Below are 13,172 nucleotides of genomic sequence, written 5' to 3'. Positions count from 1 at the left end.
GTGAAGATGCCGGTAAGCGACGAGCCACATGGCAAGGTATAGATTTATAGAAATGGATTAATTTAAGCTTTAAGAACAGTAAGAACAGTTAGCAAGAAGCCTGCCACGGCCATACAGTTTGTAACCAATATAAGTCTCTGTGTTTACTTGGTCAGGTCTGAGAGGCCGTGGGACTGGTGGGTGACAGAGATTTGTCCTGACTGTGGGCCAGGCAGGAAAACTACCTACATTTAAGTGTCACTTTCATCATTTATATGGTTTTCTTATACAATGTCTCACAGAAGTCAAGGGTATAAAATGCTTAGAAAAGAAAATCTAAAGAACAGGTAACCCAGCCAGGTATGGTGGCCACACCTTTAAACTAAGATCTTTACATCTACAAAAACTATCATCCAAGCAATTAAAACATAAAACCTACCATCAAAATGACTAATTAGTCTGGGTACAGTGGTACATGCCTATAATTCCAGCACTCACAAGGCTGAGGCAGAGAAATGGAGAGTTCAAAGACAGCCTAAGATATTAGCAAGACACTAATTCAAAGAAATACAAGCAAGAGAGATGACTCATGCTTGGGATAGATGTATTGGCACTCGAGTTTAATCCCCAAAACCCACTTTAAAAAAGAAAAAAAGGCCAGGCTGTGGTGGCGCACGCCTTTAATCCCAGCACTCGGGAGGCAGAGCCAGGCGGATCTCTGTGAGTTCGAGGCCAGCCTGGGCTACCAAGTGAGTTCCAGGAAAGGCGCAAAGCTACACAGAGAAACCCTGTCTCGAAAAACAAAAAAAAAAAAAAAGAAAAAAAGGAAAGAAAAAGAGAAAAGAAAATGAAAAGCAGATATGGTAATACATAGTTGTCATCCCAGTGTTGAGGGAGGCAGAGATAGGAGGATTCCCCAGGCTTGCAGGCCATTAAGCCAGCCTAGCCTACTGAACAAATTCTAAGTGAAAGACCTTACTTAAAAAAAAACTTTTTTAATTAAAAAAAAAAAAAAAGAATTAGGTGGATGATGCCTGAGGAACAACATTTGAGGTTGTTCTGTTTTCCACATGCATGTGCAGAAAAATATAAATATGCACACATGCACATGTACACACAAAGATACAAACACACAAGTCAGACATGGTAACACATGCCTGTAGTCCCAGTACTCAGAAGGTGAAGTGGGAAGATCGTAAGTTTGAGAAGCTAACTTAGGCCAAACTAGACCCTGTCTCAAACAAAAAAACAACAACAACACAGAACAAAAAAGCCAAAGTATACATACAAATCAAAAGTCTTCAAGCCCTCCCAGCAAAACATGCAGGCCTCTCACTACCAGTGTGATCTGTAATCTCTGTGTAGTCTTCCCACATCAAGTCTAGGTTCTGTGCTACTTTTGGCTAATGGTATATCAGCAAATAGGATGCAGATACTTGCTAAGTACTTGTACTTGTAGCCTTGCTCTCTAGGAATCATAACTTCAACAAGCTGTGAAGAAACCCAGAAAGAATGGCCACCAAGAGAGAGAGGCTCAGCCACTTCAGCTATACCTAGTCCCCTGCTAAGCTTCTGACTGGGGCTACAGGAAAGGTCAGACAACACCAACAAAAAAGAGGATTGAACAAGTAGTAAAACAGTGGGGTTTTTAGCCATTAACACTATGAAACAGAGACACCAGAGCAAACCAGAATGGTGGAAACAAATGTCCAAATTAGAAGTATCTTCATGCTCACATTGTTACAAATATTTGCTATCTGCCCAAAAGAAACGCAGTAAATATGGGTTAACTAATGATAGATACAGGCCTGCAGACTCAAAACTAACCAGTAAGTAAACAGCAGTTTCACTCTGTTCATAGTATTCACAATTCTGTCAAAAGCCAGCATTAGAGGATAAAGAGATAGCTCAACAGTTAAAGAGCATTTGCTGCTCTTCCAGAAGACATGAGTTCAAATACCACCACCCACATGGTGACTCAGAACCATCTGTAACTCCAGTTCCCTAGAATCCAACACCCTCTTCTGGCTTCCCCAGTCACCATGCACACACATGGTGCACAAACATATATGCAGGCAAAACATCCATACATACAAAATAAAAATCTTTTTTTAAAGGAAGCCTTATATAGAGGAATGGGCTGAGTAAATGAAGCAGAAATGTCTAGTTCCACGGAAATACCCTGAGTGTGAGCGTCCTGCATGTTGAGTATATACTGCATATTATGTAGACACCGCATGGAGTGTCTGTCAAAAGACAAAGCTCTGCTTCTCCAAAGGCAAAAAGCAAATATTAAGTTCCAAGAAATACATTTCAGCTCTGAGCAGAGCTGAAAGAAATCACAAAAAAGGAATAACCAGCTGAAAATTCACTATATTAAATGTTTATGCCCCATTAAAATATTCATAGACTGTTCTATTCAACAAATCAATGTTGAGTCCTAATACATACACACTGAAGAGTGTCAAGTCCTGCCCTCAAGTCTTTTAACTATAAAATATGAACAGGTCAAAAAAGTCACCAGGCAATCACAACAGTTTGCACACAATGGTAAAGGCACAGGAAAAAACACGTCATCTGGTTGGAAAATGCAAGTTCTCCTCAGGAAGAGACCTGTCCCTGTGGAGAGTCGGAGGACGAACTTCTATGAAAGGAATAGAGAGCAAAAGCGCTGGAAATGCTTCACGTTACTTCAGTAAACTCCAGTAACAATAACTACTTTTAAAAGTTTTACATTAAAGGAAGTGAACTTGTCTGTAGTTGAACAGTCACTAATTCAAACCAAATTACTAAAAGAATATTGTAAGAGAGAGTACTAGGGAAAATATTTAAAAATTTGTAGGTATAAAACAAAGTCCCTATCCTCAAGATGATTAGATCAAAGTCTAAAAAGGGTATGTGTGTGTTAGGTACATGACTGATAAATAAACAGACAAACTGTCATGAAGGTTTTACCTCACACATGTCAGAAAACAGAGAAAAAGGGAGACAGAAGTCATCTGTGGTTAGACTAAGCAAATCCTTTAATCCCAACTTAAAGAGTTATTTGATAGAACTCAGTAACTGATTATAGAAATGACAGAAGAAAATGGGAAATATTTTAGATTTTGCAAAATATTTAAGACAATAACAATGCCATTAAAAAGAAACAGACCAGAGGAAGAAAAAAGACAAAAACACCATTTCCATTTCAGGTTTTATTGTTTGTTTTTGAGACAGTCTTGCATGTGTAGCTCAGACTAGCTTTAAATCCTGATCCTTTTGCCTCCACCTCCTGAGTGCCCAGATTACAGGCATGTGCAGCCGTGCCTTATTTAAAAACACACTGTTTCAAAGAAAACATAATTAACTGAAGAAATAGAGCTGGCAAGATGTCCTAGTAGGTAAATGAACTTGCTAATAAGCCTGACGACCTGAGTTCAATCCCCGGGACCCACATAGTGGAAGGAGAAAATTTGATTCCTGAAAGCTGTAGCCTGACCTCCACACATACCCCAGAGCATATATGCAAGATCTTTCATGCACACACACACACAAGTAAAATAAAAACAAAATTTATTTAAAATGTAATATATAATTTTTTCTTTTTAGACAGGATCTTACCAAGTAGCCCTGGCTGACCTGGAAATCACTATGTAGACTAGGCTAGCCTTGAACTCAGAAAACCACCTGCCTCTGCCTCTTGAGTGCTAGCACTAAAAGGAGATGCCATACCTGGCTAAAAATGCAATAAAATATTTTAATATGACAAAATTTCTGACATTACAAGTTTCATTTGAAGGTAAACTAAAAAGTCATGCACAAAATTGGGAGGTGGAAATATCCAACACACAGAACTGTGACTCTGAAAACATTACCTCAGCTACACAATTCCCAGCATCCCTGTAAGTAGTTCAGTCACCATTAGAACCTTTACTAACTTCCAAGCTTCTTTCATATTTGTTGACAAGCATGTTTATAGGGATCCTGAGATATCTTAAACTTGGTTTAGTTTCCGGTGCTATTTTATTATAGGGCTAATTCCAGTAGCAAAAAAATATAATGAAGCTGGGCAATAGAGGTGCATACCTCTATTCCCAGCACTTGGGAGGCAGAGGCAGGTTCTGAGTTCAAGGCCAGCCTATCTACAGAGAGATTTCCAGGACAGCCAGAGGTATATAGTGAGAACCTGTCTCAAAAAACAAAAAAAAAAAAAAAAAAGGAAATAATAAATACATGTGAATGCCTCACAAACAAAAGATGTGTCACCCTACTTTTATAAAACCCTAAACCAGGTCCATTTAAACCATTATGTCACTCAATTATACTTTAGTCATAAAGCTCCCAAGTCAGTTAAGTTACAACTCAAGAGTTACAAAAATAAGGCGAAAGAGAGGCTGTCAAAAAGTAGCAAGCATTTACTGCTACTGGTGCCATGAATGTATCATAAATGTCTAGCCCAATTTCTTTTTTTTTAAATCTGTATGAATATTTTGCTTATATGTATATATGTCTGTCTATGTACCATGTGTGTGCCTGATGCCAGAAGAACATGGATTTCCCAGAAATTCAAGGCCCTTAAAACCCAGAAACTTCAGTCCAATTTTACTGTCCTTGTGATCTGTTCATCTAGCAAGTTTTTAATTCTGAAAGAAATAGAGTTCAGCCAGGTGGTGGTGGTGGCACACACCTTTTATCCCAGCACTTGGGAGGCAGAGCCAGGTGGATCTCTGTGAGTTCGAGGCCAGCCTGGTCTACAGAGCGAGATCCAAGAAGGGTAGCAAAACTACACAGAGAAACCCTGTCTTGAAAAACCAAAAAAAAAAAAAAAAAAAGAAAGAAATGGAGTTTAATTTATAACCAACAGCAAGTTACATTAGTGCGTGTCTATAGCCAAGTACCTTTAAAATAGTGATAAAAGTTTACATATAAGTTTAAAAGATTGCCCCCACCCCCCAAAAAAGAACCCTCTTCAAACTTCTAAAACAAGGTTAAGTAGTTTGAAACCCTCTGGGGGGGAAGGGGAAAGGAAAAAAAAAAAGGCAGACATTATTAGCACTAGGTCCACAGTAGATACAACTTTATCTGAGCTACACATAGAAATCACAACAAAGATTTCCTCTGATGGAAAACTTCAGTGACCTACAAATCTGTCTGAAAGTAGCTGCTTAAACACTATATTCTCAGATGTCAATCACAATGATAGGCTTTTTATTTAATTAATAGTCACTTATTTCACTTAGTGCACTAGCCTCAGGCTACAGTGGTGGTAAATAAGACAAGGCCCTTATAGTCTAAAACAGCATTTTTCATGGATTTTCATTTTAAACCAATGATTCAAATGATTAGAGTAACTCTTTTTTTCTCAATATTCCCAAGAATGGCATGTGACCAATACCATTTTTCACACATCAGGAAAAAGTTAGTTCACTATACAAAACACATGCCTTAGCCTTAGGGCTTGCTTCTCTCCCTAAATGCTGCTATAAATGGAAAAAGAAAAACATTAAATAATCAACTTTAAGCATAAAGTGTGTTTTGTCAATTACAATAATTAATTGGGAAAATAGGCAGCTTGCATAAACTTAGAATCCAGAAAAGGTATGACTCACACATACACATCTATTAAAGTTAGTAGTGTGCTAATATGAGACCAAAAACAAAAACAAAAAAACAAAAATATTGCCTAGAGCAGTATCTCTCAACTTGTGGGTCTCCATCCCTTTTGGGGTCAAACAACCCTTTCACAGGGGTTGCCTAAGATCACTGGAAAACACAGAATCATATTCACATTACGATTCATAACAGTAGCAAAAATACAGTTATGAAGTAGCAACAAAAATAATTTTATGGTTGGGGGGGTCACCATGACATGGGGAACTGTATTAAAGGGTCACAGCAGTAGTAAGGTTGAGAACCACTGGCCTATAGTCAAATACTGACTACATAACTTACTATGAGCATTACCTTAGGTTTCAACTTCATATGTAAAACGGGGACCCAAACAAAATGAAGATCTATTGGGGCGTGAATATTATGTGAGATGCTGACTTTAATAATACACAACGGGGGCTGGAGAGATGGCTCAGTGGTTAAGAGCATGACTGCTCCTCCAGAGGACCTGGGTTCAATTCCCAGGAACCACATGGCAGCTCACAGCTGTCTGTAACTCAAAGATCTGACACCCTCACACAGACATTCATGAAGGCAAAACACAAATGCAAATAAAATAAAAATAAATTAATTTTTTAAAAAAGAACACACAATGGCCAGGCTTCCCATTTATCATAGCTCCTTGCATCATAATTCCTGTATCTCACTTACAAATCATTCTAGGCCCTGGGAAAACGGTGAGAAAGCTGAGGACCATGCTACCAACAGCCATGACCCACACAGAAAAAGAAAAGGGTTACAGAAAAATATAAAATAACAAAAATAAAACCATTAAGTAGTCATGTCAGAGCACAGCTGTGGTACTGGCACTTGGGAAGCTGAGGGAGGAGAAAGCCATTTTGAAGACAGTCTGCACTAGACAGTGAGACCCTGCTCAGAACAAAAACAACAAAATTCATACCCAATTTTCGAAGAATTCGTTTGCATTCATCCCTGCTGAGATCCAGAAGGGTTGGCCACACAACAGGCATTGCTGCTTCTGTTTGGTAGCCCCAAAGAGCTTGTCCTCCCTATCAGAAGAAAAACAAATCAAATTACCAAAGTATATGCAAAAGGCCACTCACTTGGAGCTCCATCCACAGGCTATGAAGTAAAACTGAAAAAGATACTACCTCACAACCTTCTTTCATCACCATGCTTGCCAGTTTCTGACAAATAATCAAACCACCATTTGAGAGCACACGGATCCAGCTCAGATTAACAGTTGAAAACCACGGGTTTTAGAGTCAAACACTTGGTTCCAGTTCCAGCTTTACAACATAATTAGTTGTTTTATCCTGGTGAATTGGCCTGTCTGAACCCTATTTGTACACGTTTATGGAAAAAAAAAAAAAAAGTAATCCCACCCGGTTTGTTGTTAGTATAGAAAACAGGGCATATCAAGTTCTTTCATAGTGGCTGGCATAGAACTTGCCAAATAGATTCTACCACCTGTGCAACCTTGGACCAGTGTTCAGTTTCCTTAATAATAAGTTATGAGATAAAATAAGCAAAGGGTAGAGCATGTTATTTGGGTAAATGGAACTTAATAAAGAACTCTTCTCAAGTTTTGGCAGTAAAATAGTCATGAATCCACAAGTTACCCAAAGTTTAGATGCCTGGAATTTCGCACTGAGAATTCCCCAGTCTGGAGGACAATAGGACACAGAACGGTAGTTCACACATTACTGGCTGAGCACACAGTAGACCTTCCTTAAACATCTGTTAAATTGATAAATGGATTGTTAGCACGAGAGGAGGGTGAATGAATGAATGAGCCAGCTTAGGAGTCAAACACTAAACCGATATAACTCTTCTACTGCGTTCCAGGCTCTGGGCTGCTAACTCCAACTCTTAGCCTCAAGTGGAGCCCCCTTCCCCCTATTTCCCATCGTCCTCTGAGCTCAGAACCAACCCTGAGCAAGCCAAACTGGACGGCGCGCCCCAGCTGGCAGGATGACATAAAGAAAGGGGGTGGAGAGGAGGAAGGGGCAGAGCCAAAGGAATCCGTTCGCTCCCCAAACCAGTCCCCGCCTCCCGATAGGCTCTCGGAGGCGGCCGGCGACCGCCCGAATCAGGCACCACGTCACGGCATCCCAAAGCATCCCCTCTAGCGAAGCTTACGGCGGGGCCGCACAGCCAAGGAAAGCCGGGCGGCCGGAGCGCGCTCCGGGGACCGGGGTCGCAACGACTCGGTCCCCCGCTCAAGTGTCAGCGGGCAGCCCGCCCCGCCCCCTCTCCAAACACGCACTCCCTCACAGCAGCAGCACAAGAGCAGCCCGCCCGGCTCCTCGCCTGCGCGCCTCAGCGCCGGTCCCAATGTCAAGCCCGCGCCCCCGTGGCCAGCAGCGGGTCTCGGGAACCTTGGTCAGCGTCCGCGCCTCGCGCTCTCCGCAGTGGCGAGGACAACGGAGAAAAGGCAGGGATGCCGACAGCCAGCCAGACGGTCCGGATTCACCCCGGGGTTCCTAGACCTCGACCTCCGGTGTCCCATCACCAGGAGCGCCGGAGTCCCCCTCAGTCCACTTGAGGGAGCCCCACGATCCCGTTAGGAAACAACGGAGGATGGGGCTGACCGCCCCAAGCCGGGCTCCCAATGGCTGGCTCAGCGCCCCCGTACCCTGGATAACCTGCCAGCTCTTCCCAGGACCCTGCCTAAGAGACACCCACCTGCCCGGCCTTTCGGGGCTCATCTAAAAGGCTCCTCCGCCAAGACTAGGGGACACCAGGAATTAGGTTTGTTTGCGGTGCCTCAGAAGGGGCAAGATGGCGACAGATACCAGAGCGCAGGCGCAAGCGCGCGCGGCTCGTCGGGAGGTGTAGTTCGCCTTTCCCGCCTTTTGAGAAACGGGCACTCAAAAGCCTCCATTCGCGCTGTCCTTTTTCCACCGCGTTCTGAAAGGAAAGGACCGGCCTTGCGGGGCCTACTGGGAGTTGTAGTCCGAGCCCAAACTCCGTCCTCTTTCTGTCGCTGCTTGCCGGTCGCGTACGCAAGGAAGTCTGGGAGTGTAGTTCCTTTTGGCTTCTACATTACCCTCCAGTCTCTAGCTTCGCGCGCCTCTCCTCCCGGCCTTTCCCAGCCAATCGGCTGCTCTTTCAGCTAAACGTGTGGCGTCACACGTACCGGCCGAAATGGTGTCGGTGATTGGACCTGAGCTTCGACCTTCACTCTATCGAGGTTAGGAATGAAAAGAACCACAGCTTGGTCCCTGATGAACGGCTGAGGATTAAGGTCCGGTTTCTCAGACTCTTTGGAGCAATCATCAGCGTCCTTCCACCACCAAGACGACAACTCAAGAGAAATTATTTACGCTACGAGAACTGAGAGAGAGGACCTCACAGTGGCCCGTACCCCCTTCTCGGTGTTAAAGAGTTGCAAGTCGAGGAAGGGAACCCGAGCGTTCTCGACTTGGGGTTACGCCATGTGCAAAATAGAAAAGATAGCGATATCTTGTGATATATCTGCCAAAGGGAAGAAGGGATTTACTTGAGGCACTACGACATGGTAGGTTCACGTTCTGCCTTTGTTATTATTTAACCACACCGTGTTGTGGAAGTCTTGTCCCCCTGCTTTACAGTTACAACGATCCGAAAAATCAAAGTTAGTTTCTGGTATTGTAAATTCCATCAAATTTTGTGGTGTCCTCCCTCCAAATGTAGAACTCTGGTATAACATCGGATGCAATGAAAGTGCAGAAATCCAAAGGAATTGTTAGTATGCATCCTGCTGTTAGCAAATTTCCTTGAAAACTAGGGTTACCACTGGAAGGACATCTAGCTCAGTGGTAGAGTATGCTCAAGAACCAACGGTAACCCTGAAGTTGATTCCTAGCACGAAGCGGGAGAGGGGAGTGAGACAAAAACTACTCTGTGGGAATATTCAGATACACAAAGTGAATGAAAGTTCTTTTCCTAAATGGGTCGCTACGAATTACATTTGTAATCCCAGCACTGGGAAAGTGGAAGAAGGAAGATTGGGAGTTCAAAGTCAGCCTGAACTGCAAGAGGCCCTGTGACCAAAACCGTTTTGGGTTTGTTGTTGTTTTGTGGTTTTGTTTTTAATAAATTGAACCACTGCATGAATGTGAGTCTTTTCGTTCTCTAGAATGGAGATGTAGGTTAGTCAGGAATAAAAAGGACCATTTAAATTTCCTACACGCCTCTCCTGATCTTCCTGTGCACACTGTGAGGTCAGTTGCTTAAGAATACCTTATAAAGTGGTAAATTAAATATTAATAGGAGACTTTGTAATTTACCAGACATTTCTTTGATTTGACCCTTGCAGCATCTCCACCAGGCGGGTGTAATTAAGCTTGCCCATCCTGTGAATGGAAAGGCACAGCTGTTCAGGAACTGGTGAAGCAAGGGCTACATGATAGTACCCTGTCTCAAAAGGCAGTAACAAAGGGCTGGAGAAATGGCTCAGTATTTCAGAGCACTGGCCTCTTCCAGAGGGGCTGGGTTTCATTCCCAGCATCCATGTGGTGGCTCACAACCCTGTATAATCCAGGAGTTCCTCAGGTGCTGCACAGATGTAGTGCACAACACGAACGTAGTGCACAGACATGCAGGCAAAACACCCATATGCAGAAAATAAATTTTTAAAAAGGCAACAAAAACCTAACTCTTGGCCAGGTGGTGATGGCACACACTTTTGATCCCAGCACTTGGGAGGCAGAGGCAGATGGTTCTCTGATTTCGAACTGGTCTATAGAACTAGTTCGAGGACAGCCAAGGCTGTTACATAGTGAAGCCCTGTCTCAAAAAAACAAACAAACCTGACTTTTATGATAAGTCAAATATGAGTAACAACTGTTGGAGTTAATCCTCCATCTTTTACATAAGTCCTTACAATTACTAACTATATCCCTAGTTAAAAATAAGTCCCTGATGCAGGTTTAAAGGCATCCCTAAGGACCCACATAATTAAATGACAAAGCAAGGTTTTAAATTTAGGCAGCCTGGGCTATCAAGAAGGTTCAGCAAGTAAAGACTTGCTTTGCAAGCCTGGTGACCTGGATGCAATCTTCAGAAACCACTCATGTGATAGCGGAGAACTGACTTCACAAAACTTTCCTCTGACCTCCTGCATGTACACACACAAATGATAGAAGCTTTTATTTGTTATAAATTCGGGCAGCTTGATCCAGAGTCTACACCTTCAGCCAATGGTAGTTCTCAAGCTTAATGTTTAGCAAGAATGCATGAAAGTCCTGGCAAAATGCCAGATCCTGTTTCTAACAAACTCTCAAGTAACAATGCTAGTGCTCATACCATTTTACATCTTCCCCTTTTTCTTTTCATTCATTGGTATTTTTTGTTGTTTGAGAGACAAGATCTCACCATGTATTCTAGGCTGGCCTCAAACTTGAGATCCTCCTGCCTCAGCCTCCTGAGTGCTGGGATCACAAGTATGTGCCACTGCGCCTAGCTCTTAAATACATTGATTTTGTAGCTAAGGCTGTAACAGCCTTTCTCTGCTGTCTCTGACTGCTTTGTATTTCCAAATGTTCCCAGTGTCTTTGCTCTTAAGGATCATATTTAGACTACCCTTCTTCCTTACATCTCGTGAAACTTACCCCGGCCCTACCAGTCTCTCTAGGATGAGATAGACATTCCCATGTCCTGACACTTATCACGTTACAGAGCTCAAAACATAGAGTTATGGTTATTTGAAATTCCTAGCTACAACAAGCTCTTTATGGAAAGGGAGCCTAGCACATAATAAAATAATAACTAAAATATATTCACAGCTTTCTCTATTTCAGGTGCTGTTCCATATATTAGCTTCCTTAATTGTACAATAACCTGATAGTAACTGCATTAGTCATAGTACTCTAGAGGAACAGAACTGATAGAATAAATAAATAAATAAATAAATAATATATGGAATTTACTAGAGTGGCTTATAGGCTGTAGTCCAACTAGTCCCAACAACAGCCATCTTCCAACAGAAGGTCCAAGAATCTAGTAGTTGTTCAGTCCATGAGATTGGGTGTCTCAGCTGGTCTTCAGTACACACTGGAATCCTGAGCAAGTAGGCTCTATGCCAGTGAAGGAATAGACTTGCCAGAAAGAGCAAGTAAAGCAAAGACAGCAAGCTTCCTTCTTCCGTGTCCTTCCTACAGGCTGCCAGCAGAAGATGTGGCTCAGATTAAAGATGAATCTACTCACCCCAGATGATCCAGATGAAAAGTAAATCTTCCCACTTCAAACAATTTAGTTAAGAAAAAAAAATCCCTCACGGGTGTACCCAGCCACTTGGGTTTTAGTTCATTCCAGATGTAGTCAAGTTGACAACCAAGAATAGCCATCACTGTAGCCATGTTTTAGTGGATGAAAATAAAACAAGGCACAGGTTAAATACCATGCGTAAGATAACAGATTAATAAAGTAGCAAAGCTATGATTTCAAAATGATTAACTTCTGGGGGAGAAGACTTGCCCTGCTAGACCCTAAGGATCTGGGAGAGTGCTTAGGAGTAGATAGAATACATGCCTTAACTATTCCTTGTTTATCTAAGCAGCTAAGTATTAAAACTGATTTCTTCAAGGTAAGAGGATTGACATGGGGCTAGAGAGATAGCTCATTGGTTTAGAGCATTTGTTGTTCTTGCAGAGGACCAGGGTTCCATCCCCAACACCCATATGGTGGCTCACAGTGTCCATAACTCCAGTTCCAGGGGATCTGGAACTTTTCTGACCTCCTGGTTCACATATATGCATGTAGGCGAAACACTCATACACATAAATTAATCTAAAATGGGGGGAGGGTGTTTTTAATTATGGGTATGTGTCTGTGTGTGGGTTTGTGCACATGACAGTGCTGATGGAGGCCAACAGAGGGCATGGAGCCCCTTGAAGCTGGAGTTACACATAAGTGTAAGCTGCCGGATATGGAGCGCGGGAACTGAACTCTGGTTCTCTACGAGAGCAGTGAACACTCTTAACTGCTGAGCCATCTCTCCAACCCCAACCTGGCTCACTTCTACATTTAAGGAAGAAAAGAGTCCAAAGAAGTAATCTAACAGAAGTCCCATGAGGCTTTTAGAGCAGGACTGGCCCTTCTGACTACAGTTCTTTCCACTGCACTCCGCTGCTCTTAGATTCTTGCCTTGAGAAGTTTGCCCCTCTGATGTAGCCAAGGGATGTACTGAAAACTGGACTACCAACTAAAACAAAATAAGTAAACTATGGAATAATAGATCAAGATAGTGGATTTTGGGACAAAAAAAGAATGCAAACAAGTAATTGATAATTATAATTAACATTCCTGGAATCAAATAGCATCAGAAAGAGCTTGAACAATCTAGAGTGGCTCCAGAAAGGACAGTAAGACATCTGGCCACTACCTCAACTTCAGCCATTCACCCTCAGTACTTTCTGCTTCCTAGATAGCTGGCTTCCTTGGTTTTGGTGGTGGTGGTGGTGGTGGTGGTGGTGGTGGTGGTGGTGGTGGTGGTGGTGGTTTGTTTGTTTGTTTTCTTTCTTTCTTTTTTTTTTCTGAGACAGGATCTACCTGTGTAGACCTGACTGTCCTCACTCTGTAGACCATGCTGGCCT

At 42.5% G+C, this 13,172-nt stretch overlaps 1 protein-coding gene across 13 annotated transcripts in view; it reads right to left on the bottom strand.

Annotated features, from left to right (window-relative positions):
* The window catches only part of Emsy (EMSY transcriptional repressor, BRCA2 interacting), a 78,143-nt gene extending 69,735 nt beyond the window's left edge, over positions 1–8,408 (bottom strand). For 8 of the 13 annotated variants that reach the window (XM_052761100.1, XM_052761111.1, XM_052761102.1 and 5 more), the window contains exons 1-2: positions 8,281–8,408; positions 6,533–6,641 (exon numbers count right to left, since the gene is read on the bottom strand). In XM_052761100.1, coding sequence (XP_052617060.1) covers positions 6,533–6,602 — 70 coding nt within the window. In that variant the 5' untranslated portion in view covers positions 6,603–6,641; positions 8,281–8,408. The remainder of the gene's footprint in view (positions 1–6,532; positions 6,642–8,280) is intronic. The other 5 variants (XM_052761104.1, XM_052761107.1, XM_052761108.1 and 2 more) reach the window with 2 other exon arrangements.
* Between the last annotated feature and the right edge of the window lie 4,764 nt (positions 8,409–13,172).

The sequence above is a fragment of the Peromyscus californicus genome, unplaced genomic scaffold (genome assembly GCF_007827085.1).
Source record: "Peromyscus californicus insignis strain IS unplaced genomic scaffold, ASM782708v3 Scaffold_4__1_contigs__length_199733344, whole genome shotgun sequence".
Taxonomy (NCBI): Eukaryota; Metazoa; Chordata; class Mammalia; order Rodentia; family Cricetidae; genus Peromyscus; species Peromyscus californicus.
Note: the sequence above shows the minus strand (reverse complement) of the source record. Positions and strands in the feature narration are given on the sequence as shown.